The sequence below is a fragment of the Cottoperca gobio genome, chromosome 24, assembly GCF_900634415.1.
Source record: "Cottoperca gobio chromosome 24, fCotGob3.1, whole genome shotgun sequence".
Lineage (NCBI taxonomy): Eukaryota > Metazoa > Chordata > Actinopteri > Perciformes > Bovichtidae > Cottoperca > Cottoperca gobio.
Window position 1 is genome coordinate 14,646,124 of NC_041378.1, and position 26,873 is coordinate 14,672,996.

Sequence of the window (26,873 nt, forward strand, 5' to 3'; positions counted from 1 at the left end):
CTTTGTCTTTATTATGCAGCAGATCATTCTGCCAATTATCTTTTAGATAAATTGTTAATCGCTTGGTCTGTAAAATGTCAAAACCTATTGGAAAATGTTCCTCCCAGTTTCCCAAAGATATTTAGTTTAATATGATGTTGAACAGAGAAAAGCAGGACATCTTTATATTTATTTTATATATATATATATATATATATATATATATATATATATATATATATACTTTTACGTAAACGATTAATGATTATAAAAATGAATTGGCAATTACTTTTCTGTGACTCTAGTTTAGTTTATTTTATTTTAGGATCCCCATTAGCAGCTAGTCTTCCATCTACTTTAAACATAAGACTCGACATAAAAACAACACTTTTAGAAACATGCATTAAACATAACCGTCTACACAAATGGCAAACATAAAACATATAGTAGAGAATAACATTAATATGTATGAATAAAACACTTACGCTGATGACTCAACATAGTTCCCATCAAAAACTACAAATCCCCATATGCATAGCATCCTACAAATGATGCTTTTATTGGCTGTGGTAATTTGGTCAATGACAGTGATAAAGAATTCCATGATTTCATTGCTCTTTATACTGCTGCGCTTTTAGGGAAATTAGTGTTTGCCTTGGGAGCCTTTTTGTTCATCATGCAAGTGCTAACATAAAATGATGTGGGTTCCCAGGGAGAAGTGGAGGTTCGTCAAATCAACGGGCACTCTTCAGACGAGGAGAAGGAAGAGCAGCAAAAGGAGCCCTGGCCGGATGACCACAGTAGTTCAAGGTAAGACACATTACAGTACATCACACATATTTATCATATCTCTTACAGATACATGCACACACCATATGCAAATCCAACCATAAACACAAGCATCTGTGTATTTAATCTTGTCTGTGCGATGCGTCCACAGTGACTACTCCAGCGATTACTCCGACTGGACAGCAGACGCAGGGATCAACCTTGAACCGCCCAAGAAGAGTGTGAAAGTGAAAAAGAAAAGCAGTGGCTCTGAGGAAGACGGAGAAAATAAAAAGAGGGACGGCAAGAAAGAAAGAAAGAAGGACAAAGTAGACAAAGACGACGCATTACCAAAGAAGAAGAAGCCAAATGAGAAGAGGAAGGTTTGTCATTAGAAACAGCCTTCTCAAGTTTTATTCTCCTCTTTGTGGCTTCGGGAGCGACGTTACTGTAACTGTCATTACAAGTTATATTACCCATCAGCCATTTGCACAAATGAGTATTCAAATGAAACGGTGTTTAGGACAATTCATAAAGGAAATCACGTTGAAAAAGTTTAAGAAAAGAAATGTAACATGATCAAATATTTGACCTCCATGTATGAAAGAACTGTTCCTGAATATTTGTTCATCGTGTGTCATTCAGAGGGATGATCTCCAGGAGCAAGGGCTCACTCTGGAGGAATGGCTTCCTTCTGCCTGGATCACAGACACGGTCCCCCGGAGATGTCCTTACATTCCCCAGATGGGAGACGAGGTACACACCGCCTGTTTCAGTTACAGTGTCCTCACCCCATGTCTGCTCATACCAAACCACTGGCTCATGTTTTACATAGCAACAAGACTAGTCTGCACCAAAGTTTGCGGCCCCATGAGGCTGCAGTCGCCATTACACACAAAAGAAAATAAGGGCTGCACTCACACTGCCATCCTTAACAGCTACAAATGCTGTTGCCACAAGTTTTTCAGCAGAGTTACTTTCCCATAAAATATGCATAATGTTCCAGAAACATATATAAACACACTGACAGTGATGTATGTGTCTGTGCAGTTATACTATTTCAAACAGGGCCATGAAGCCTACGTGGAGATGGCTAAGCAAAAAAAGATTTACAGCATCAATCCTAAGAAGCAGCCCTGGCACAAGATGGAGCTACGGGTAAGGAGCATCTTCTTTTCTTTTTATACTATAATACATTTACTTTTTTTTTAAAGAAGCATATAAGTACAAGACAAAATGCCAGTTCATACAGTAACAGATGATCATCTGATGAGCTGGCACAAACACAATCCATTTTTCCCTGGTACTGCAAGAATTTAGTAGACTTTCGAAAAAGTCCTTCTTTCCATACTTTGGATATTAGTCGCAATATTTATCCCGTCTGTCTTTGTTGAAGGTTTCAGGCTGTAACCATTTTCGTGCTACTGATTTCTTTCTAGCTGCTAATAATATCTTTGGGTAAGGAACAGTTTGACATGGATGGATTTTTATAACATTTCTCTTTTGAGGATGTTTCCAAAGTGAGGGCTAAAAATGTAGCAGAGGGAAAAAACATAGCATGATTGCTAGTTGCAAGCTACAGTAATCACACACACACACACACACACACATACACAGACACACACACACACACACGCACACACACACACACACACACACACACACACACACACACACACACACACACACACACACACACACACACGCAAACCTCTTAGCGGTGTTTCTTCTTCACTACAGACACTTGTCTGGTTTGACTTTCATGTGGACTTAAATCCTTTTTCTGTCCTAAAAATACACCTCCACTAAAAGAAAAATATCTGCAGAGGACAAAGTTTCATCTCTGTACATGAAACTGTCTTTAAAAGATTGAAAAAAAAACATCCAACACTTTAAAGTAACAGCTTATGGGATTGCATTTTTACTTGGTATATTTCTTTTCCCATGTGTGGAGGCACACATAGCAATTTCTCTGCAGAAAGCAGACCATAATGCATTGCAGGTGCATCTTTCTGAATATATTGCCTATAGCGTGTGAAATGCAGGTTTCTCTTCTATATCTTTTACTGTAATTTGAACAAACAGGCATGACAATGCTAAAGCATTACTCTCTGCAGCTTCACTTTTGCTCAGCTGGAAGAACTTAATTTTGCATCGCTGACACTCAGTCTACATAAAATACAACAACTAAAAGAAAATCTATTTCGAGTGCTTTGAACTAACAGGGCTCCAAGGTACGTGAAGGACGTTTTAGTTTTAGTTTAGTAGAAATGAGTTGTGTTCATTTGCATCATTTGTTCTTTTATTTGTGGTGTTCAGGATCAGGAATTGATGAAGATAGTTGGCATCAAGTATGAGGTGGGCTTGCCCACGCTGTGCTGTTTGAAGCTGTCCTTCCTGGACCCTGACACCGGCAAACTAACAGGAGGATCCTTCTCTATGAAGTAAGCATAAGAATAGGTGTTGATATTTGTTTCTGACGCATCACAGCACTCATACATACTGTATGCTACTTTACAATGTGATGTATGCTACACTTCTCTTTAGCAATATGCAGATTATAAGTCCCGACAGTGTGTTAAATTATTCTCCTAAATTTAAATTACATTAAAATAACATTTATTTTCTTCATTAATTCTCATCTTAACTCAAGACACGACAGTAGCTATAAAACATTTAATACAAATAGTTTTGACCTATTACCTGTTTTTATTTGTTGCTTTGTTGCAGTCTTTGACTTATCGTGTACATTTATCTCTTGTTGCAGATACCACGACATGCCTGATGTAATCGACTTCCTGATACTGCGGCAGCAGTTTGACAACGCCAGAAAGAGGCAGTGGAGTATAGGTCAGCAAATGTTGGCTTTGTAGTTTCTAGGTCAATTTACGAAGTGAAGTTCTCTTGTAAAGATCTAAACGAACTGTGGTGTGTGTGTAGGGGACAGGTTTCGCTCAGTCATAGACGATGCCTGGTGGTTTGGGACCATTGAGAGCCAGGAGCCCTTCCAGCCTCAGTATCCCGACAGCCTGTTCCAGTGCTACAATGTCTGGTATGTTGCTCTCGCTCAATTAAAAGTGCTGTGTCAATCAAAGCGCCGCACTCTCATTTTCACGTGATGAGTCTGTTGTATTTGCATTAGCAAGGAGATCCATTACATCCAACCAACAGTGCAACAGTGCATCACTAAATGAGTAACCCCATGGGACATCACAATATATGGAGCATACTCGATAAGAGCTCATAAGTACGCCGAGGTTACAGAAGAAATGTGAATTGAAATGTGTGATTCTATTTTTATGCACAATTGTGGAGCACTAATTTTGAGAAATTTGACTTAGAATTTAGATTTTTAAATTTAGACTTTCATCACTAAAGTTGCCTACTGCAAAGGTTTGAAAACTTTATTCCTACTTTCTTGACATCTTAGTGAATCCCGGGAGTGTTTAGATCTGACTTGCCACACTGACAGTAATCGTCATGTGTCTACTGATACACATGTGGAATGTAGACAGATAGCTCCCTGTGATTATGCCGCTGACATTAACATTAACTCATTAACTGTACAAACACCTCATGACTTGAATCATTCAAGAAACTCGATGACAGTTTACAGTTTGACATTTACAATGACGCCAAGTAACACTGCCCTTTGTTTTTGCACCGCTCTACTCTCTAAAACATTAATAGGAATATTGTCTGTTTGAGTTACTGCTTACGCTCACACGTTATTTGAAAAACCTTGTTAGAGAACGACACCCACTTTAGGCTGTGGGAGAGGAACGTCAATGCTGGCATTTTGTCACCTATGTAAAATAAAAAGCCTACAATGTGATGATGTTGATTCCTATCAACTGTTTCCCATTCAGCTGGGATAATGGAGACACAGAGAAGATGAGTCCTTGGGACATGGAGCCCATCCCTGATGATGGTAGGTCTCTTTAGTACACCCACACTACAGTGCAAACACACACTCAAACTAATTCAAAGGTAATTTCTTTACAAATTCAACATTTTACCATTCTAATGGATTTAGTTTTGGTTGCTTTTCTCTCCTCCGCAGCCACGTTCCCTGAAGAGTTGGGCATGAGCGTCCCGCTGGTAGAACAAGAACAGAAGGAGCTGCTGTACGTCCCACTGGACGGGGAATGGGGCTGCCGCATGCGCGCAGAGGAGTGCGAACGCATCATCCAAGCCATCGACCAGCTCTGCACACTCGGTACGACGTCATTAAATTCACAGTTCAGGCCAAAATCAAAAGACATATTTTCCCTCTCACCTGTAGAGATATTTATCAATCTTGATTGTTTTGGTGTGAGTTGCGTAGTGTTGGAGATATCGGCCGTAGAGATGTCTGCCTTCTCTCAATATAATGGAACCAGATGGCGCTCAGCTTGAGGAGCCCAAAGCACCAAAGAAATACATTAGAAAAACTTAAAAGCAAAGTCTCTTTCCAGAAGTCATGACCCTGTTACGCAACATAATCCACAGACCTTGTTGTGAGAAATTCCATGTAGGAACTATCTTCTTTCTACCTAACTACACCCACCAACCGTATCACTGCACAGAAGGAAGCACGCATTTACTCAGCTGCTAATGTTACAGCTTAGCCGAGGCGGACGTCATTATTTGTTTACATCTCGCATTGTCGCGATCACAAGCCTCTTTTCCATGAGTACATGCGTGCTTCCTTCTGCACGGTGTTATGGTTGGCGGGTTTAGTTTAGTAGAAAGAAAATAGTTCCTACATTCAACTTCTCACAACAAGGTCTGTGCATTGTGTTGAGTAACAGGCTCATGATTTCTGTACAGACACTTTGCTGTTGAGTTTTACAAATGTATTTCTTTGAAGCCCCAGAAGCCGAGTGCCATCTGGTTCCATTATATTAAAGAGAAGGCAGACATCTCCACGGCCGATATCTCCAACACTTGGCAACTTACACCAAAGCAATCTAGATCTATAAATAGCTCTACAGGTAAGAGGGAAAATATGTCTTTTTACATTTTGGGCTGAACTGTCCCTTTAAGCCTCTGTGTCATGTAAGCAGGGATGTGAAATGAAACCATGATGGCACATTTCTTGTAAAGCAGCGGCAGCATGACTCCACGCAACATGAGTCACTGCCCTGAGTTCATCAGCACGAACCCAGCAGGGCCACGGCTCACCTGTTAAAAGGAATGAGCTGCTGACAGGTTGAGCATCAAATTGAGGCGCTTGTTTGAATTGCTGTTAAATGCTGTAATGTCATATTAGGACTTGTATCTCTGCAATCCTCCCAAACAGGTGTGAGGGCTCCCTCTAGTGACAATGTGGGCTTTAAACATACACACAGGCACCAACAGCCAGCACACTTATTCCTTCTAGATCTCTCTGTTACTCCTACGTGCCATGCTGCAGTTGGTTCACAGAACAGGGTTTATATTAACTCTTTTAGGTGCATCTCAATTCAGGAAAGAATATTCCATATAAGTGGGAAAATATTTTTAAAAAGGGGATAAAGGTGTGAGGTGATCTTTGATGTTAGAACATGCAGGTTATTTGTTTTGAAGGAGACACATAAGAGATAATAGAGCCTTTATTGTCATCCATCTACACACAGTGCAGTACAGTAGTGCAGTACAGTAGAGGGAAGAAGTTGTGATTCCTTGGTGGATAAGATGCAAACAACAACATACTTAAAGACAAGGTACAGACTTATAGTGCAACAACAAACATGAAGTGCAGCAATAGAAACATGTAACTGCAACTAGTGTAGATATAAATACAGGGAGTGTATTTAAATGTAAAACAATATGATAATAGAACAGCAACAAACAGACAACGGTTCAAGCTGTTTTATTTCCTGTCGGATATTTATGTAGTCCAAGTAAAATGGATTATATAGACAAGATATCCACTTTTTTGTGTATTACCAAAAGCAGAGTTGCATTTATAGTAACAATTTAGATGTGATGATAAAGGCTTCGAGAGTCTGTGAAGGTTTGGTTTTGGTACTTCGATAGTGCTTAGATTTGAGCTGTACGAACACTGTCAATGCTCGTCTGTTACAGTGTGTTGTATGCCAGTCAATAATCCTCTCTTCCTTTTGTGTTCTCTCCCCTTTCATCCACCGACCAAACCTTCCACCATCAGATGTAGCAGCGCCCTTCTCCTTTCCAGTGGACCTCCCAGCTTACCCCACATACTGCACGGTGGTGGCCTACGTCACTGACCTCAGCACCATACGGGAGAGGCTGGTGAACCGCTTCTACAGGTACCTCACATCAGCTACATACAGTGTGTGTTGTGTGTGTGTGTGAGAGAGAGAGAATGAAATACACACTTCACACTCTTATGTTTCCTTTTCAGACGACTGTCCTCTCTGATGTGGGAGGTTCGTTACATCGAACACAACGCTCAAGCATTCAATGAGCCCGGATCTTTCATCGTCACTACCGCCAAGTTTGTCTCTGACCTCATGCTGCAGTTCATCAAGTGAGTACCGTGCCATTCATTCCGAAGCATTTATGTTGTTTTAGAGGGAAAATAATGTAGCATCTATTAACCACTTCAGGTGCTTTTCTTAAAGTCATGAAAGAAATCAGAACTTCTCCATAAGAATCGAAATGATTTGACATGTTTCCACTTAGTTATTTCTGCTCTTTCCTTTTTTCTTCTTCAGGGACCAAAATATGACAGATATCATGCCCCTTCATAAAACTATGAAGAAGGCTACCTTCTCTGACTCTGAGGATGAGGTGCGTTTGCATATGTTTACATGTTTACACTGCAATGTCCTGAACACGTTGCTTTTTAACCTTCTAATTGATGGCTAATATTCCTTACATATGCTGTGAATTTGATATATAGTGCTGCAGGAATACATCTTAAAACCTGTCAGCATTTTTGCACTTCCGGTCCCCCTCTCTCAAAGTTACTGTGTTTTTGGTTAGATGCCTGTAATTAGGTCTGTGGTTAACACAAGCTTAAGAGACAACATCAAATACAGCAGTAAATACCCCAGGGGTGGATTTTGAAGCTTTTATGTGTCTTTAAAAAAGGTGGTTGCTAACAAGTGGCTAAATGAGACTTCAGAGGTTGTCATGAACATTAAACACAATCAATAGTCCGTATTTAAACACTTGTGTTTATAACTCAAACTTTCCAACTTGTAGAATTTTCTATTTATAATATTTTCCAATTGTAGTTTTGTTTGATGGTCGCAAAATCACATTACAAGTGACGATGAAGTCACCACAAGTCCCTGGTGCAGTTTGTTTATAGCCTAACGTTAGCTTTTTACTTCTCTCGATTGCATTTGCCACAGAGTTTATTTTTGTTGCACTAATCCAAAATCCAATGGAGAAATCCCATTTACTTTTTATCGAGGGAACCAGGGCGATGCTAACTGTCGTGTTGGCCTACACAAATAAATCCTCCCTGCAGCACTCTACTGTATCTACTGTATTGCATTTGATTTAAAAAGGCTGCTGTCATAAACAGTATTTACAATAATCTGATTCTCTCAGACTCCACATGAAAGTTATGTTGCGTTAGTCCTGAAAGGCAGAAATATTCTGTTGCCAAGCAGCCTGTGGTACATGAACTTTAGACAATATACTGTAAATGACCTTTCATTTCATTCCTATTTTTTCCTATCTATTTAGGATGATGAGGAGGAGGATGAAGATACTAATACTCCTGGAACATCCACGCGAAACAATAAGGTAACATATCTGACAGCACTGTGTGTTCCCATTCAACATTAGACGTTAAAGAAGAACATACTGAACCCTAATCGCCATTATATAACGCTAAAGAAGTTGCTCCGCTGTCCCGTAATCCAGCGTTTAAAGAAGAGGCTGTTTTGTACCAGCTTGTAAAGTCACTTCATTTACTCTCCTTTTTTTTCTTGTGTAGGGTCGGCGACCCACGCAGCGCCAACTGCGAACCCGACCTCCTTCGTTCGACCCTCATGCGTGGAAGGGACGCTGTAAGGAGCTGCTGGATCTCATCTTTCAGTGTGAAGACTCGGAGCCCTTCAGAGAACCTGTGGACCTACTGGAATACCCCGTACGTGTGCAACAACTCTGTACTTTCTTTCTTTCTTTCTTTATGTGATCCTAGTTTATCTCATTGGGTATTTCCACTGGGCTCAGATTAATTTGCATTTTCAGTTACCTTCTTTTTGGTCCTTGAATGTTGCCATACAGTCAGCCTGGGGCACAAGTGGCTATAATTCATTTACACAAGGAGTGGTATTTGAAGCGAAGGGATTGTTTGGTCTCCATTCAGCATCTGAAATGAAGCACCAAATCTAACAGATGTTTAAGTTGTGAAGGAGGAACAATGTGAGCAGACTCGGTTTCAGTGGGCTACTTCTCTTGTTAGCAGAGGAAGGGTGGAATTCTTTTTTGCTTTTGGTTTCACTTTGTTTCCCAGTCCACTCAAAAGTAAAACCTCAAATCTCTTATTCCGTCACTCCCTCGCTTACTCCAACTTCGTCTCCTCCACTTCTTATTCGGTTCTCATCTTTTGAAACTGTAATTGAAATATCCCAACTTGCCTCTGCTTTACTCAGGACTACCTGCAAATAGTTGACTCACCAATGGACTTTGCCACCGTCCTCAACACGCTCAAAGAAGGAAAGTACCAATCTCCCATTAAGCTCTGCAAAGATGTCCGGCTCATTTTCAGCAATTCCAAAGCTTACACGCCCAGTAAGAAGTCTCGGGTGAGACACACACACACACACACACACACACACACACACAGTCCGTTAAACCAGGGTGCATTAAGAGAAAGAGTACATGAAATGATTTCTTTATCGTGTCTCCAGATCTACAGTATGAGTCTGAGGCTCTCTGCACTGTTTGAGGAGCACGTCAGCTCCATCCTGGCCGACTATAAGGCCATCCACGGCCTGACGGATAAACTGACCAGGCAGGGCACAGACAGACAGACACGACCCGTGCCGGACAGACAGACACGGCACGCCATGAAGCGGAGGAGGAGGAGGAGCGAATCTCCAGCAAGCAGCACCGCATCCAGGTAGAAGGAGGGACATTTTATGGGAGGTTTGGGTCTCTGTGCATTAGGTAGGTTTGATCTTCTTATATCATTGTTCTCTCATCCTGCCTCTAGTCCAGAGAGGAAGAGACGCGTATCATCCAGGGTGACCGGCAAAAAGGAGCCGTCGCCGCCTCCTTCGCGGACCTCCTCTCTGAGACAGAGCATCCCCGTCAAACAGCCCCCTCAGCTGGTCAACGGGAAGGCAGACACGCCTGCTGCAGGGCGTACACGGAGTGCGGCGCGCCATTCTACACACTCACCACTCTCCTCACAAAATGCCACAAGCAGCACACATAGCGCAGCAGGTGAGACCACATAACACATGTACATTCACACTTAGAGTAGGAATTAAGCAATTAGCAGTTTTAAAAGTAAAGTTTGACATTTTGGGAAATACGTTTATTTGCTTTCTCACTAATTCGATGATAGCACTCTTATGTTGGTACGCCAAATATGAAGCTAGCTAAGCTGCATGGCAATCTCACAGTGACACCGAGACTCCAGGAAGTTAATGCACCTAGCTAAGACACAGTCCCCTGTAAGACCGCAACAAGATATCACAAATGTTATTAGTACGCTTTAAAAGGTGCTGGTAGGCTAGCTGTGTTCCCTATTGTGTGCGCTATTCCTTATGCTAAGCTAACCAGCTGCTGGCTTCATATTTAACATACAGGCATGAGAGTGGCATCTATTTTCTTATTTAACTCTTGACAAGAAAAAGCAACGTTTATTATCAAGAATTCACCACATGTAAGATGTTACACAATTAACTTCTCTGCATCGTCAGAGTCTACTCGCTCACTGAGGGCTCACAACTCCGTGTCAGCTTCAACGCCATCGGCTCCTGAAAAGGTGACACCCTCTCCATCCGCGGAAGGTAGCAGTGGAGGAAGCACCCGGAGGAAACTCAGGACTCCTGTACGGCACACACCTGGTAAGAGACAGTGTCACAAAGAAGTGACCGCGTGATGCCTAGGTTTATGATTCAAATCATAAGATGCACATTTAATGTCACCTGCCTGCCACTGATATTTTCTTTTGTCCTGTAAATGAAGGTTCTCCTGCCAGCCCTTCATCTCAGACCACAGTCCACTTGAATGGCCACAGTAGTCATGTGACGCTGGGAGTGGCGAGGAGGGGGCGCAAATCCAAAGCGGAGCCAGCAGTGAGTCCAGAAGTCACGACTCCGGGGAGCCCTTCCAGACCCCGAGGTCGCCCTCCTGGCAAGAAGAGAGGCAGGAAGAGCAAGCAGGAGTTAGAGGAGAGGGGAAGGAGCGGTAACCGCAGGAGCTCCACCCCTGACGATGAGATCGACCAATCGACGGGGGACGAAGGCGGGACGTCTTCCGCTCAGGAAACATCCGTGCTGTCGGACTCTGGCACGCCATCGACCCCTAGACGGCGCGGTCGACCCCGAGCAGTAACATCTGATGAAGCCACTCCCCCCGAGGATGTGACTCCTGAATCGCCTGAGCCCTCGGTGCTGAGGAGGAGCAGCAGGAGAGCCAACGAGGAGGTCACGTCTCCTCCGCAGGCTGCCTCTCAACGACCTAAGCGGCAAGAGTCTCCACCGGAGGAGGAAGGGGACGAGGCAAGCGGGTCAATGCGCACGCGTAACCAGGGGCGGCGGTCCGCCTGGTACGTGGAGGAGGACTCTGAGGAGGAGCAGAGGCAGCTGCTGTTTGAGGACTCGTCTATCACCTTCGGCACTTCCTCAAAGGGCCGTGTCCGCAAGCTGACAGAAAAGGCCAAAGCCAACCTTATAGGCTGGTAACGACAACAGAGGAATCTGCCTGAGATTTCTCACGTCGGAGGAGTCGGGGGCTGAGTTGAGGAAGTCGTGCTTGGTGTTGTATGCATCCGTGTGTATGTGCGTGTACGTCTGGGGAGCTGCTAGTCCAGCTGCTGCTATTCAAAGCCGCGGCGACGGAGACGCACAACAGCGCACTTATCTGTCCACTCCTCCTCCCTGTCGGCTCAGTAAGCACATCGCTCCGCTGAAGCGATGGCTCTCTGACAACGCATGTTCATTTTGTTCCAACTCCTCCTGCATTATTGGTCCATGTTGGATCCCACAGGAGCTCACTGACTCCGCTGCTGGTGGTCTCGTTCCTGTCCAGTGAACCACTCTTCACCTCCGTCTGCCCTTAAACACTGTTGGTGTCAGACCGGGCAAAACAGTAGTTGAACAGTTTTAGTACGTGAAAAGATCACGAGGAGAGCTGGATGTATATTATGTCATTCTTACAATTTTGTGTGTGGGTAGGTCAAAGACTCCCACTGAGATTGTTAGTGATGGATCACAGACCGCTGGCCTGACAACGTCTTTTGCCCCCTCCCTCCACTTCATTGTTCCCGCTCTTTTTTTATACAAAAGCCCCCCCCCCCCCCCTTTTCTAAGATTTGTACGTGATGATCGGCTCTCTGTTTCGAAAGTCTTACACATCGGCTGACCTGAGCGTGTCCGTCTGCGCTAAAATACCAAATGGTGTACCTTTGTTGGTACTGTAGATCTGTAGGTTTTGTTTACTGTTGATGTTTGTGTGTGTGTGTGTGTGTCTTCTTTTTTGCATGTTAATTAGAAAGAAAAAGCATCTCTTTTGTTTCTAGAAGCTGTTTTTACTGTGAGGAGGAGAAAAAGGATGAAAGGGGTCATTTATATGTCTCGATAGTTCATGTTTCAAAGCGTCCTCAACATTAGCAATACCTTGTGCCTTTATGTCTTTGGTGTGTGTGTGTGTGTGTGTGTGTGTGTGTGTGTGTGTGTAAGCGTGCTTGGCTTATGCCCTGCAAAGTACATGTGCCTGTATGTGTGTATGTGTGTGTTTTTATAACACAACTGAGCGCGTCATTCACTTTCAGCGTGCAAACAGTGGCATACAGTTTGATCGTTGTGAAACCTCTCAAAGAAATGTATTTATAGCAGTTGAAAAAAAGACTTTACTGTTGTTGTAAAACCATTATCCATGTCAATATATTATCCTATATCCAACCGTCAGTTTATACCGAAGGTACAGCCAGTGCAGGTACAGCTTTGGGGTGACTTAGCTTTGAGATGCACTTACCACAGACCGGTTATCAATGCAGTCGTAGGGAGGGAGTAACCCAGTGTATTTAAAAATTGTTAACAAATGGAACTTTTAAAATGTTGATATGTTTCTAAGGTGACCACACACATGCACACACACATCCACACACAATTCTGTCTCGCATGTTCTAGCACTTTGTCATGCCTGGAGCAAACAGGATCGAGCCAGATCAAACTGGATCGGGCTTGGACGGAAAGCCGAGAGAAAGAGAGAGAAAGTCTTATTTTCATCTTTCTGATTGTGTGCCTTCGCTACTCTGGCATATTGAATCCTCGGTTTCTGCTTTTGGGGCCTTTTTTTCTTTCATATTTTGGACTTCCTGGTTCTGCTTGTTGCTGGCTTCAGAAGACTGGACTTTGTGGACCTGACAGGCTTATTTAATAAAAGAGAGGAAAAACAATGACTGGAGACAAACATATTATGTTGCTCTCTCTCTCTCTGTACACACAACCAATGGACTGAGTTTGTAAAGATGACGACCTCCAGTTTTGACATATCTGTTTTGACCCCAGCTCAAAAATGGCAAAATCAGCCGCGGGTGTTGGTTTGACTGGGGAGAACTGGACGGTAGCATCTATACACGCCGGGTTCCTTTCATAACTATTTTTGTCACCTATTATTGAACATATATCTCATCTGTTTTGCGTTGGGGGTTTTTTTTGTTATGGATTTCTCAACGCCAAATTCTGTCTTTTCCGCACTGAAGTTTTAGAACCTGGCTTTTCAATGTGTTTTACTTTCTGTCTCCACGGTGAGATTTTCACATATAACGTGTTTTCTGTGTCCCTGCCATACAGGACGATGTTTCAGTGGCTAGATCTGTGGAGTTAGAATGGTGTTTTATACTCTGTCGCACTTATTCCAGGATACTTTTCACTCAGTCTGGCGTATATTTACTTCACAAAAGATGTGTTTATATTGTGTATATGAAGAGTTTTATTCCAGATTCCTCCACAAATGACTGTTGGCATGAGAATACATATTATTGTTGGGATTTGCATTAATGATAGGAAGCTGATGATCTTTGCCCACAAAACTATATCTTTTGTAGGCAAAGAAACTCTTCGTGGGCACATAAAGGTTTTGGATCTCAAATTGCAAATAATCATATTTACATATATGCACAGATTATCATGAGCAGAGTGTGGAAAGAAGATTTTAGACCTAGGTTTCTCAAACTGTAGGTATCAGCTCAAACATACACGAGCCAACAGAAAAAACACAGTACTTCAAATCCAAAATGTTTGCCGGATTTTGCGTAGATGTGCTAATTTTTAATCAGGAACCATTAGTGGCTAACCTTGCTCTTGCCCTGCTGCCATTGTATACCCAGTTTAAGGAATACTTCACCCCCAAAATGACCATTTGTTACTCACCTTGCGTTACCTTGAAACTTGCGTGCCTCTACGTTGAACGAAAAAAACAGCGTTTATAAAAAGCAAAACGATATCAAAACATCTGTTTACAAACTCTCACATAACTGTAGTATAATCTAAGTCTCATTTATCCGGTCGTATGCTCACTACTTCCCAAACACATCATTTGCTTTACTAAAACCTGACTATTTAAAACACTTTTGCAATAAACAGTCTCACTTTTGCTGTTGTTAAATGCGGCCCCCATTTACTTCCATTCATCAAGCATTTTCGCCGTATTTTGATTATTTTTATTCACCGTGGAAGCATCTGAGAAAAACGCCGTTTTCTTCAAGAATTCAAAGTAGCACAGGGTGAGTAATTCATATACAAATAGTCATTTTTGGGGGTGAAGTATTCCTTTAATAATATGGGATCAGCAGGGAGGTGTTTTATTTCCCCTCTGATTTTCCATTGAAATACAGTCAAAGTGGGAATGCAGTCATCACACACACAAGTAGATATTTAACTCGTTCATCAGATCACCCACTCTACCTGTATTTATCAAATCTGTCAAAGTAAAAGATCTGATTCAGTATTGCTGGTCACCTTAACCATGTTAGTAATAATGTACTCCCCTATATAATTTCAAAGGGGCTTTAAAAGCAAGTCACTGGTTTAAAACTATAAGGATTGGTGTATCCACTCATTCCCACTTGGATTATAACTTAAATGGATCTTTTTTGAGAAGTTTTAAATTGCTGACTGACTGCATTTTGGAGCTCATGTACAAACACATTTACCACGGGCCTGTGCTAATGTGGGGCAAAGTTGTGCTGTTTATAGCCTCTGATTGGACATCACAGAGTTTAGTCAGAGGTTTGAAGGTCACAGTGTGTGTGTGTGTGTGTGTGTGTGTATGAAGTGGCTGCATGTGAGCCACCGGGAAGCTTTTTGGGATGTTTAATTAAGTTTTATGGAGACATGGGACGGGAAAGGACAGAATGGGGAAAAGGGGGGCGTCTGATTCACGTGAACTGATCGAAGAGGATGTCTTTGTTAGTTTGGATACTTTTTATATATAAAAGGAATTAATGCAAAAAAGAAGCATTTAAAGCTAGAATGTATGTGTAGGGGAGTACTGCTGTCCTGTTAGTTCATACCAATATTTTAAGTAAATAAACAGTTGTGTTTCCATATCCACTTTCCTTCCTGTTGTTGATTGTGCTATTTATAACCCTCACATATCCATCGTTTTTTAAAATACCTAAATTCATATTATTCACCACATTAAGGGTTCAAGTTACAGTCTGTGGGGTCTTTTTCAAAATAAAAGCATTTGTGTTTTTTTCTGGGTAATTTGTTTCTTCTCTCTAGTCTAAAGTAAAACTATAGAAGTTTAACAGATCAGTTGAATCCGACAGACTGTTGTATACACGACAACTCTCCCACCTTGCGTTGCTAAAGCGTAACTGCGGGAAAACCAGTTCCCCGCCCGGAGATCACGCCTCACGAGCTCGGCTCTTCATGACGTGGCGAGCCGCTAAAGGTCCGCCGGTTCCTCCGTGGGCTGCGGCAATTGGGCAGACTACCTGTTTAGCAATGTTGACGAGAAATGTAAATATACACACAGGTGGTAATAACGACATAGGCAAGAGTTTATGTAAATAAAACAGAAGTGAAACCGCGTCACTGTTCCGGTTTCCATGGGCAAACAGCTTCTCGCAGACGCAATGTTTGGCAGATAGTTGGAGAAAAGGCCGGATTTTAATACGAGGTAAGAGTCATTATTACTAATAGTGGCGAGTTTTGACAATTACGTTTTTACACTTGGAATTCATCGGAAGTCTCTGAAGCGGCATATGTCGTTTATCAATGTTTTACTTCCCATAATTTGAAGTTGAACCATATGCCCGCCAATAACACAACTACAGAAAATGTCAGTTCACTGTAACGAAACGTAAAGGTTCCTTGGTGTGGTTTATCTTAAACACATGGCTTACACGTCAATTATGGACAAATGTGTGGGTCCCATATACCTGCCACATCCACCTGATGCGCGTTTCTGTGTCCAGGTGGTGACAGGCAGCTGCGCAGACATGCCTCAGCTCACGGCCCCCGCGATGCTGCAGCTCGTGCTGCTGCTCTCCGCTGTGCCTGCGCAGTACTTCATCTCCCGCTGGAGCAGCACCACGGTGACGCAGCGCTACCACGCGAGCACACGGTAGGATCCATCTGTGCGTAAAGTGTGCGTCAGTGTTGTATCCACTTTGTGTGGGGCAACAAAAGTATGTGGCGCAGGGAAAAGTGTTTGAAATTAAATAAATGTCCTTCAAGTTTGTTCATATGTAAATGTCCCTAGAAATTGAAATATAGTGAAGCTAGTGCATCCCAATGGGACTTATCTGGTGTTTGTGTCTATAATTAATCAATGACCATGGTGTTCCAGGTTGCTTAGAATCTGGAAAGATTGGAGATTATCTTACCTCAATGGCACTGCATGGATGGACTGGGCAGAACAGCAGATGTCCAGAGTCAAGTGAGTATGGGAGGTTTGCAATTACAACATGACTGATCAATTAAGACTCAGACATATCCCAAAGACTATAATGTATATTCATTTGCATTTTCCTTTACAATCCTATCCCCAGGATCTTAAAAAGTGATTTATATTGTTAGTTTTTGTCGCAATAGTGAAACGCACACAGACTACTCACTTGTATGTCCAGACTAACAATATGTGCTTTCTGAAGGTCTTGGGTTGGCTTGGGAGAGGATGAGTTAAAAGAGTCTCTTGCCATAGAGACCATGCTTTTTGACAATGACCTGGAATTCTTTGGAGGTTTGTATCTGTATACATATACTATATATTTGGAACGTTTTTTCTTTTTTTAATCAGTGGATATATTTAGAAATAGTCTAAGGTTGATCATCTGGAGCCTGTTGCGAGGGAGTGCTATTTTGTGCTTCCATGTTCAAAAGAAAAGTTAGAATAACCTGTAAGTTCAATTTGGTTAAATGTGTTAAAATTGCCTCACAGGATTCTCTTGTTGTTCGTCATCACTGCAGCTTCCAAGAAAGTGCGCAGCCCTCGACCTCCGTATGTGTTCCTGCGTGTTGGAGAGGTGGTGATGGAGAGTAAGGGCCACATGGTGGGGGTGGTGGTGAGCTGGGACTCTGAGCTGCGAGCCCCTCCACAGTGGGTCGACAGAATGTATTCTGGTTATCAGGTCAGCAGCTCTTTGAAAATCCTTTACTTGACTTTCAGTTTGACAAAATCGGTGTTGACATGGACATCTTATAATTTAAATAAGTGTTGGAAAGTAGTTATGTGACTTTGTGTATGTGCATGCAGGGCCCCAAAGCAGAGAAGACGCCTCATTATAAAGTGCTGTTCAGTGGGCCTGGCGCCTCCTCTCTGTTCATTGCATACTTGCCTCAAACAAAACTGGAACGAATCACTGGGATGAGGGTATGTACTGGAAAATCACAGCATATAAACACCCACAATCACACACATTGAATACATCTTGAACTCACTGTTGGATGTTTCTAGCCGGACATTCCCACCTTGGAAAATTACTTCACACATTTTGATGGGGAGCGGTTTGTCATGCAGCCCTGGCTCAGAGAGCTCTTCCCCGAGGACGGGATGGAGGACCCCTGACTGCTCGGCTGTGTGTGGGATCATATAGGTAACACGATATATGCAATGCTAAAATCACCAGAGGAAGCATGGCTATTGCTTTCTATGTGTGTGCTTCTGACTTTCCAAAGGTATCTGAGAGACCTCTCTATTTTGTCTCAAGTTCTTTTTTTCCTAAGATATCTACTGGAATCTGTCAATCATTGCTGAAGTGAGTGGAAGCCCGCCATTTGAGCAGATCAAGGACAATTTTAAAATCCCCCCTTTTTTTGATGTAAGGGTGTCTTTTTGGATTTTTAGTAACTCTGGGACTCATTTATGAAATGTTATTTACCTTTTATTTCTTTGAGATGTATAAATATAAAGTGTTTTAATTTGATGTGCCAAAATTAGAACAAAACAGATAAAAAACATTTAATTTAATGTTGGCCTGATTTTAAGTTAAATGATAACTGCAAATGCTTGAAATGATGCTTTAAAATCTGTTTTTTGTTTACAAGACAGTGTTGGCTGAGGTATAAAGAAAAACTTTAAAAACTGCACTTCTATTCAGCCATTACAACGAAGTAATAAAAGACTATAAACTGTGACCATCAGCTCTTTGGTTTCATGAGTCATTGACAGATGTCTTTAGAGTTTTTTCCTGCTTCTGTCTCTGAGGCTGAAGGAGACAGACACCCGTGAGGAGGCAATTGATATGGGGAAGGTGAGGAAGGGGTGCAGAATCTTGGCATCTGCCACCATCCTCCTCATCCTCATTCCTCCACTCCCTTGCTTCCTCCTCTCTGACCTGAAGAGGGGGTCCCAGAGTTTGCCCGAGGACTTGACTGACGTCAAAGGCTATCTGCTGAGCATTTTCAACTGCTGACACGCATGCCTACACGCCTAGAGAACAGACAAACACACCTTAGTTACAATTGCTGCAATTTTGCAATTGCTGCAAAATAAGGAGAAGTCTATCTATACAGATCTATAGATATTACAATGCAGGTGAGGTGAGTTTGTTCTATACCTCATTTGACTCAGGTTGTCAGCACTGTGGTAGAACTGTGGCATTCCCACACAAACACTCTTGTCCAGCTTCTCCAGCAGGACACTACACACTAACTCCATCTTATCAAAATCTGAGAAAGTGACCATGACCTGTGGGAACATTTGGTTAGAATATCATATACAACAACAACAACAACAACAACAACAACACACAGGCATCATGACACATTTCATTAGTGTTTGTCTAAATAATCCACCTCTGCATCCATGTGATACTGGTCTGCCTCTCGGTGGAGAAACCGCCTCACTGAGGTGTCTTTGTCACTGACACCATGTTGTCTAAGCAGAACGAATGAATAACAAATGATTAAATTCACAGCAATGAAGGTGTACTTTAAGAGAACAAGATTACATGAGCTAATGTACCAAACATGCTTAAAACAATCTACATTTCACAGTAAGCATACATGTAATTAGAAACACTACCTTGATTGCCAGCCCATTAGCCTTCCATACATCTTCAATTATTGAATGATCATTTACAACTATTACTTTATGGTAGTACCTGTGCACTACTCCTACTACTAGCCATCAATTAGAGGTGGAAACCCATGACTAAGTAGTGTTACTACCAATTGTGGAAAGTAATTATGTACCAAGTACAATTTCGAGATAGTTAACACGAGTTCATTTATTGCTTCTTTATACTTATATTCCAACATATTTCGGAGGGAAATATGATCCTTCAAATCCACCTTCGGCTACTTCTAACGCGGCTGCTTGTTCAATGGATAGAACTTCCTTTACTACAACTTAAGCTTATCAACTGTTACAGACGTTACAGCATTAACGTTAGCTAACTAGCTTGCCTTACAGTTTATTGCTTCACTTTGAACTACTGGCATACTACGTTATAGTGTTGAATGTGTATGTTTCACCTGACAGCTTGTAAAATGTATTCAAGTCGCCGTGAAACGCTGTTGGTCGCCTCGTTGACGGACTCTTTGCTGTTGCCCACGTTGACCCGCACCGACACTCGGTCCGCCGGGCAACGAACCTCGGCTTTTCCCGTGACCTGAACCTCCCGTGCCCAATTAGCTCGCACTTCGAGCCCCTGCTCTTTTTCATTACTGGTGGTTTCTCGACCAGCAGCCGGTAGGATCGCAGCAAACACTCGGCTCTGACTGTCCATGACGGCAGACACAAACCAACTTCCCGCTGCTATGGTAACAGGCGAAATGCACGTTGGGATTTGTAGGCAATATTTATTCTTTATTGTTTAACATGTTCCTTAGTTTAATTCATTTTTGTTCTATCTTGGATTTTTTGAAATGTATTTATATTAAAAACAAATATACGTTATATTATTAAATGTTCCTTTTTTTGGATTACATTTGTATGTTTTTGGATGACGTGTATTTATTATTAATTAATTTACACTGTGGTAGCCTTCATATATGGCCTCTGAATATGTATTTGATCTATGTTGGAAGTTTATAGATATATATTTATTGCGATTTGTAAAAGGTCAGGTCTAATGCTGTAATGCCATTATTATTGTTTGTGATGATCACGTGATGCAGGTCTCCCTTCATCACACCTGTGATTTGTTCTCCTGATGAGTAAACATGACGCATGCGTGAAACACTCGCGCCACGCTCGTCAACATACGGTCAGAAAATGCCTAATTAAATATCTAGCTTTAACTACGTCAGCCCAGGGCAGAATTTTGTTTTTTTCACATTGTTTGCGTTTTAACCAGGCAGCACCTGTCGGAATTATTACATTTCTGATTTTGTTTGCGGAGGCTTAGCATTGCAGCCAATGCTAATAACAAAACAAGAATAACAAACAAAGTGACCCAAGTTTGAACCGAAGGTTTAAACATAGTTCCGCCATTGCTGAAACATCTTCCCTCCGACCATAAACATGACATTTCAGGTAATTCTGACTTTTTAATAAATATTTATTGACTTCATTGGTTAATTTAAAAGTCTTGGTACCCAACTTTTGTTTTTAACGTTCTTTCCCATCTGCTAGTTTAGCATAATTGGTCGAAGGCATGGGAGACTGACAAGCATGTGCAGCAGGTAGGTAGCTATTCCTGCTTTAAACACATACTAATAACACCAGCTAAAGTACAGTATACAGAACCCTTTCACGGCAGTCATTTTGAAATGTACTAGCCGCTAAACCACAAGTGTAACTAATAAATAGAAGCTCTTAGAAGTTCTAAGGTAATAATATAATTCTTCTTTATATCAACACTGGGTTTTTTGTTGAAATTGAGAGGATGTATGGTAGAAAAAGAAAAAGTTTGAGCCCATAAAGGACTGTCTGCTCAAGGTGTTTCATTAGTATTATACCACAAGCATGCTACACTTGAAAGCAAATACTTTTCTGCACTTCAGGAAAACACGCCCTAAAAGAACATTTTCAGAGGATAGCAACATCCAATAATGCACTATACAAGCTTATTTTTCTCATAAAAGTCTAATGAATAATTGTGTTTTGGATCCCTGACACAATCCTGAGAGGGATGTACCATTAATACATATTAGTTCCTAAATAAAATATTGACCATTAACGTTTATAAAGGGTAACTGTCAAACTTTGAAGAGTAGAGAACTGGCGTGGCTGTGGTTTAGGAGGTTATGTGGGTGGTCCAGGGTTGGCAGTTCAATCCCCAGCTTCTCCTGTCCACATGTTGAAGTGTCCATGTGCAAGGTACTGTACCCCAAAATGCTCCTGATGGTCAGACCAGCGCTTTGCATCGGTGTGGAGTGTCTGTGTGAATGAGATGTAAATCCATCTTTGTACAGTTATATATCAAGAGTTTACTTGTATTGGTGTATCATCAGCTCACATGATATTGTGTATTTTATAGCAGCACCTGTTATGAATTTAAACATATTTCTGTAACTCTTGACAGTCAAAGAGGGGGAAATAATGCAGTACAGAATGTATTGGCAGTATCATTTGGGGGTGTCAGTATCGCTGTTTGGTCAGTAGATGGCAACAAAGTACAACATACTGGCATAGTTCAATCTAAGAGTGTAGATCTTTTTAAAGTAACTTGTTGTATTATTTAAGTTATACACTTTGTAAGATTAATGATTAACTATCAGATAGTTAAATTATTCTGGTACTTGGAAGAGGAGACTAATAATAATAATAATTTTATTTGGCTTACAGTGTATCGTATTGTGATTATCATTTAGGCTACTTGCATACATAGACATACATGGATTAGTTGGTAATGTTTGATTATATTCTCAGTTAGTTTAAATATTTTATTATAGTGTTTAATGATTAGTGACCTGACTTTTTTTAAGGCCTAAGCAATGAAGTAATAGTGATAACAGCAATCTACTAAAGGATATAGTATTAATCCTAATACAAAAGGAACAGTTTGTTAGTTTCAGTTTGTTTTTAGTTAGTGAAGCAAATATTACTTTTCATGTGTGTGCCCAATGTATTTCATTAATCTGTCAGTAGTTTGGAGATCTGCTGTCTCCATATACTGTAGACCTATTATTTGCCGTCATTTTTCAAAGACATTTGGGAACCGCAAAGATTTTATCCAATTCTGGCCGCTGGTTTCTTTAAACAACAAAGTGTGTTTGGTTTCCCTGGAATATTAAACTGTGAAACGGGCTTTATAATCACAACCTAAAAATACAAGGCCGTATTTGTTGTTATTGTCTCCGGTTTCGCCGGTCCCCCGGTATGCTTTGTGAAACTCTAGATCTGATGCACAGCTCCAGCCAAGAGAGATGCAGCAACCTACAAAAGTCTATTTTCATATGAGAGAATTAGGAAGAGAAGAGTCCCTTCACTGTTAAAACTCCACGAAAGTCCAGAGCATTTTCCTTGTAGACCGTTTTCACCCATCTCCTCGCTATCTGCTGCTCTAACCACCTCAGAATTGTATCTCTTGGCGCTCTGTTGTCTCTCTCACTCTCCCTCCTCTCACCAGAAAGATGTCTCTCTCACAATCATTCTAAATGCCTAGATAAACATAGTTGGGTGCTGTGATTTTGCGGTAAATGAAAATGGCTGTAAATTATTTGTTTAGTTGGTGATCTTTATAATGTTACCAACCACTTACATAAACAAGAATCCATTTTACTCCTAAAAGCATTAATTCCCCCCTCTTTCAATGTTTATAAACCTACCACCCGTTTAATAGTACTTACTGTGCTTGCCATGAAATTATGTTGTTAAAATTTATGTAAACCAAAGAAAAAAGGACGGTGGCCTGAAAACCCCCCCCCTGGGAAAAGTGAATTAAATAGGCTTTGCTCTCCATTGTGTCCCTGGTTGTTGGGTAAAAAAAGGGTCTGGGGGTCCTTAGATGGAGACTGTGGCTACTTGGGGAAAAAGATTTGACTGTAATCGTCTCTGAATCTGTTGATGTCTCTCTCGCTCTCTCAGATGAAGTAATAAAGTTAGCTGTGTTGGAGGCCCTCCATGTCTCTCCATAGACCACAATCAAGGCCCGTGCAGTTTTATTGCCATTTTATTTTCATATTGTCCAAGAAATCTCCAGACTCCCTTCCCGTGCCCATTGCCATAAATTATATATTTTGACTATATTTCTTCCACTGTGCCTTTTTTATTTATGGGTGAAGGCGATAAAACATGCAGCGTGCACTCTGTGTGTCCGCAGCTGTCATCTGTCAAGGACTTTATTGTGAAAGGGAAAAAAAAGTCAAGTTTCATTTTTTATTTCCCTGCACAAATCTCCTTCCCTGTTAAAAACAGATGCTGATAGAATGAGAAAACACAATAAATGGAGATTTTCATTGTTTACGTTTCCAGACTCTTCCGATGAACAGTTTTATTGGTTATAAAACCAACAGCGTTCGGCTCTGTTTAACAATAGGTTCAGGTGGTTATCATTGTTCCAGCCGCAGGAGGTGCTCTGAACTAAACGTCAACTCACAGCTCAAGCTGCAAATTCTTGGTCATTAGTAAGATGAAAAAGAACAATTCCCTCCATCATGATGTTATGTTGATGTTTTACGTATTTGGCTTTCGTAGCTTTAACAAAAAGTGAAAGTCTTAACAGCTGTGTAATTTTAGCATGAGCGTAAACAGGGTCATAACACATCTACACTATGACCTGCATCGAGATGGGTTGTGTTTTTTCTATGAAAGGACATGTTGCACAAAAGATGATGATGCCTAGCTTTGTTTGGCCTAATGCATGCAGGAGGGGGTGGTGAATGAAAGCACCTGCCCAGGTGCTGAGGAGCTTTAACTCCTGCTGCAGCTGTAGTCATGGCCGCACTCAGAAGTTTAGACATTTCTCAACACTCTGACAATTAAAAGAATGCATTAATTGTATTTCTTATGTTTTGTATTCAGTTAACTGCTAATTGATACTTTCTCTATATTATATTTCTCAACATGAAGGTATAAATGATGTTTCGTAGGGTTTTATTATTTTTGTTGGCCTAAAAGTAGCAAATCTAAATATTCTCAGCCTAACAATACTGGAATCAGCTAATGAAATACCCACCATGTCAATGTTTTTAATTGTAGAATGTTACCTCTAGGAAGTAATTATTGAGGATATGGCCTCCGTGTCCTCAATGGTGGCCATGCCCCTCGCTCAGTAGCCACTAGTTGAAGACAGCTGGTGTACTGTTGCCATTTGTGAATGTACTGGATGGTTTGTTAATCAAGTTGGATTTTCTGGGAAAATTGCAAAATGAATGAAAAACAAGAGGTTAAAAATGAATTATTAAGTACAGCGTTATTTAGCCATCTCTAAAAATTAGAGTCATAGCTGGAAATAAGGTTGTCTTGTAAAGTGAATGACATCATATCACACTGGGAGGGTGTAATTTACGAGCAGGGAATTTGATAATAACCTAAACTTGTATATAGACATTTTATTTTATTGTTATTCATTGGTGTTTTATACATATACATATATAATTATATATTTTCACATGCTGGTGCACAGTCCTGTCTACTCTCTACCTTAATTTGTCCAGCTTAGTTGTCCTTGTTCCTAGCTTTTATGTCTATTTCTGTGTAAGTACATTGAGAGGGTTGCAAAAAACCTGTCAATATATGTAGACATACTTGACCTATAAACGGGATTCTGACTTTAATTAGATAGCATGACGTGATTCTCTCAAATCATTACATGGTGACACCTATGGCCAGATGAGCAAAATATTAGATACTGTTTCATTAAATTTTTTATTTGCATCTATTTTAGCTCATTGGCTAATCTTCCAGGAGGCCATTGTTTGATAGGATATTATCAAATAGTTCATTTGCAATCAGCCTTAGTGGAACTTCTCATTAGCTTTGGAGTGATGCTCAAAGGTCCTGAGAGACTTTCAAGACTCTCTGCATGTCAGTATATTATCGGAGGTATTTTCTCATGCTGTCGCTCTGCTCCACAGCAACCATCTCTTGTAAACATCTCGTAGTCAAATAAACAGGCCTGTCCACAGCCCTTCTCCTCTCCCATCACTGAATAGACCTTTCTGTATCAGCAGATATTTCATACCAGGGAATGCACAGGTGTAACTAATTACATTTATAATGCATTATGTTTATGGGTGCTATTGGTATTGTGCTTGCTGGCTCACTATTATGACTTACGATGGTTAAAGGAAGCTGAGCGATCGTTTATGTTATTAGTGACACCTGTGCTTTTCCTGATGCCACATGTCAACATGTTGGCCGTGAAAAAAAGATTTATGTTTTTGATGAATGCAGATGTGACACTTAACATAGGGAACATCTTTCCTTTGTATGTCGATTAGAATTAGGGCTGCAACTAACAGTCATTTGCATTATCGATTTTAATAATTTTAATTTTCTAGATTAAGTTACCTGATTAATGGTTTGGTCTATAAAATGTCAGAAAATAGTAAACATTCCCATCCTACTTTCTCAAAGTCCAAGGGGATGTCTTTAAATGTCTTGTTTTGTCAGTACAAAACCCAAAGTTATTCAGTTATTCAAAAGCAGAAAATCTCCATAATTGAGAGGTGCATGAAAATGACTTGATTTGAAATGATTTATTTGTTTTTGTTAATGGAATGATCGGTTAGTCCAGTGGTCCCCAACCACTGTCCCCAGCACATAAAAAAATATTTTATTTTGACAAAATCACCGGATCCATCTGTCTGTGCGTCTGTGTCTCTTGACACATGTCAAGACACTCGTCTGTCATGTGATACTTTACTTCCAAAAAAATTAAGCCCACAAGCAACAATGAGTGGAAAACAAACGTCTTTAAAGAGCTTTTTTGGAAAAGGGAAAAGACCCAATGAGGAGACATTTAAAAGACAACATCAGGAGTCCACCTGTAGCGATAAACACCTCAATACGTGTTTATCGCTACAGGTGATTCTCATGCGCCGCTCTGCATAATACAGGCTCGCAAATGAGGCACCGAAGCCTTCATAACGGCTTTGCCGGCACCCGGCGTTAAAAGACAAGCCCTTGGAGTTTTTTGAAAGAAAAAAACATGAACAAGAAGGACATAAACAATTACTGATGGTCACCACATCAACACATGCGAGTGCACGGAGAGCGTCACACTTAGTGACTAACTGTATTGCTAAGAGAAGAAACCTTTTACTGTTGGTGAAGAACTGATCCCCCTATATTGGACCGGCTCGTTGCAGAGACACAAGCTCAGGGCTCCCACTAATTCAGCATAATGGTGAGTTTTTTATGCACTTTATATTTGTTTTTATGCCGACCGTATCGTTTTATTCCGTCATATTTATAACCCCCCCACCCCCCCCCCCACACTTTGAAGGCCGGTCCGTGAAGATATTTTCTTGAAACGCAAAAAAAGGTTGGGGACCGCCATGTCAGTCGACTAATCGTTGCAGCTCGAATTAGAATAGCTTGTTTGTTACTATTGCAACATTTTGACATTATGAGCATTATTGAAATAATTAAAATTCCCCCAGCATAGGAAGAATGCTGCACCTTTCCTGTTCATT

At 41.1% G+C, this 26,873-nt stretch overlaps 3 protein-coding genes across 5 annotated transcripts in view; 2 read left to right on the forward strand and 1 right to left on the reverse strand.

Moving 5' to 3' along the window:
- Positions 1-15,555, forward strand: part of phip (PHIP subunit of CUL4-Ring ligase complex) — a 37,240-nt gene extending 21,685 nt beyond the window's left edge. Inside the window, exons 19-37 of one of the 2 annotated variants that reach the window (XM_029462704.1) lie at positions 692-789; positions 920-1,130; positions 1,393-1,503; positions 1,798-1,905; positions 3,067-3,191; positions 3,515-3,597; positions 3,688-3,799; positions 4,617-4,678; positions 4,811-4,966; positions 6,881-7,001; positions 7,097-7,222; positions 7,410-7,485; positions 8,395-8,454; positions 8,648-8,800; positions 9,309-9,461; positions 9,567-9,778; positions 9,872-10,104; positions 10,587-10,733; positions 10,855-11,573. In XM_029462704.1, coding sequence (XP_029318564.1) covers positions 692-789; positions 920-1,130; positions 1,393-1,503; positions 1,798-1,905; positions 3,067-3,191; positions 3,515-3,597; positions 3,688-3,799; positions 4,617-4,678; positions 4,811-4,966; positions 6,881-7,001; positions 7,097-7,222; positions 7,410-7,485; positions 8,395-8,454; positions 8,648-8,800; positions 9,309-9,461; positions 9,567-9,778; positions 9,872-10,104; positions 10,587-10,733; positions 10,855-11,573 — 3,066 coding nt within the window. Of the gene's footprint in view, positions 1-691; positions 790-919; positions 1,131-1,392; positions 1,504-1,797; positions 1,906-3,066; positions 3,192-3,514; positions 3,598-3,687; positions 3,800-4,616; positions 4,679-4,810; positions 4,967-6,880; positions 7,002-7,096; positions 7,223-7,409; positions 7,486-8,394; positions 8,455-8,647; positions 8,801-9,308; positions 9,462-9,566; positions 9,779-9,871; positions 10,105-10,586; positions 10,734-10,854 lie in introns of both variants that reach the window. The other variant, XM_029462703.1, reaches the window with a different exon arrangement.
- A 151-nt stretch (positions 15,556-15,706) lies between these two features.
- LOC115028838 (uncharacterized) lies at positions 15,707-18,479 on the forward strand. 2 transcript variants are annotated; one of them, XM_029462706.1, is made up of 8 exons: positions 15,707-16,020; positions 16,319-16,467; positions 16,693-16,782; positions 16,997-17,085; positions 17,313-17,473; positions 17,599-17,715; positions 17,800-17,938; positions 18,053-18,479. In XM_029462706.1, exons 2-7 carry the CDS (start codon positions 16,343-16,345, stop codon positions 17,908-17,910), a joined length of 693 nt encoding a protein of 230 aa, XP_029318566.1. In that variant the 5' UTR covers positions 15,707-16,020; positions 16,319-16,342; the 3' UTR covers positions 17,911-17,938; positions 18,053-18,479. The 2 variants fall into 2 exon arrangements, with proteins under 2 accessions (XP_029318566.1, XP_029318565.1); XM_029462705.1 differs by having other exon boundaries at positions 17,800-18,479.
- On the reverse strand, positions 18,163-20,088 carry irak1bp1 (interleukin-1 receptor-associated kinase 1 binding protein 1). Its single transcript, XM_029462707.1, is given in 5 exon segments — positions 18,163-18,592; positions 18,594-18,767; positions 18,896-19,032; positions 19,140-19,221; positions 19,821-20,088. Coding segments are annotated over 5 exon segments (720 nt in total). The 5' UTR covers positions 20,075-20,088; the 3' UTR covers positions 18,163-18,519.
- Positions 20,089-26,873: the final 6,785 nt, after the last annotated feature.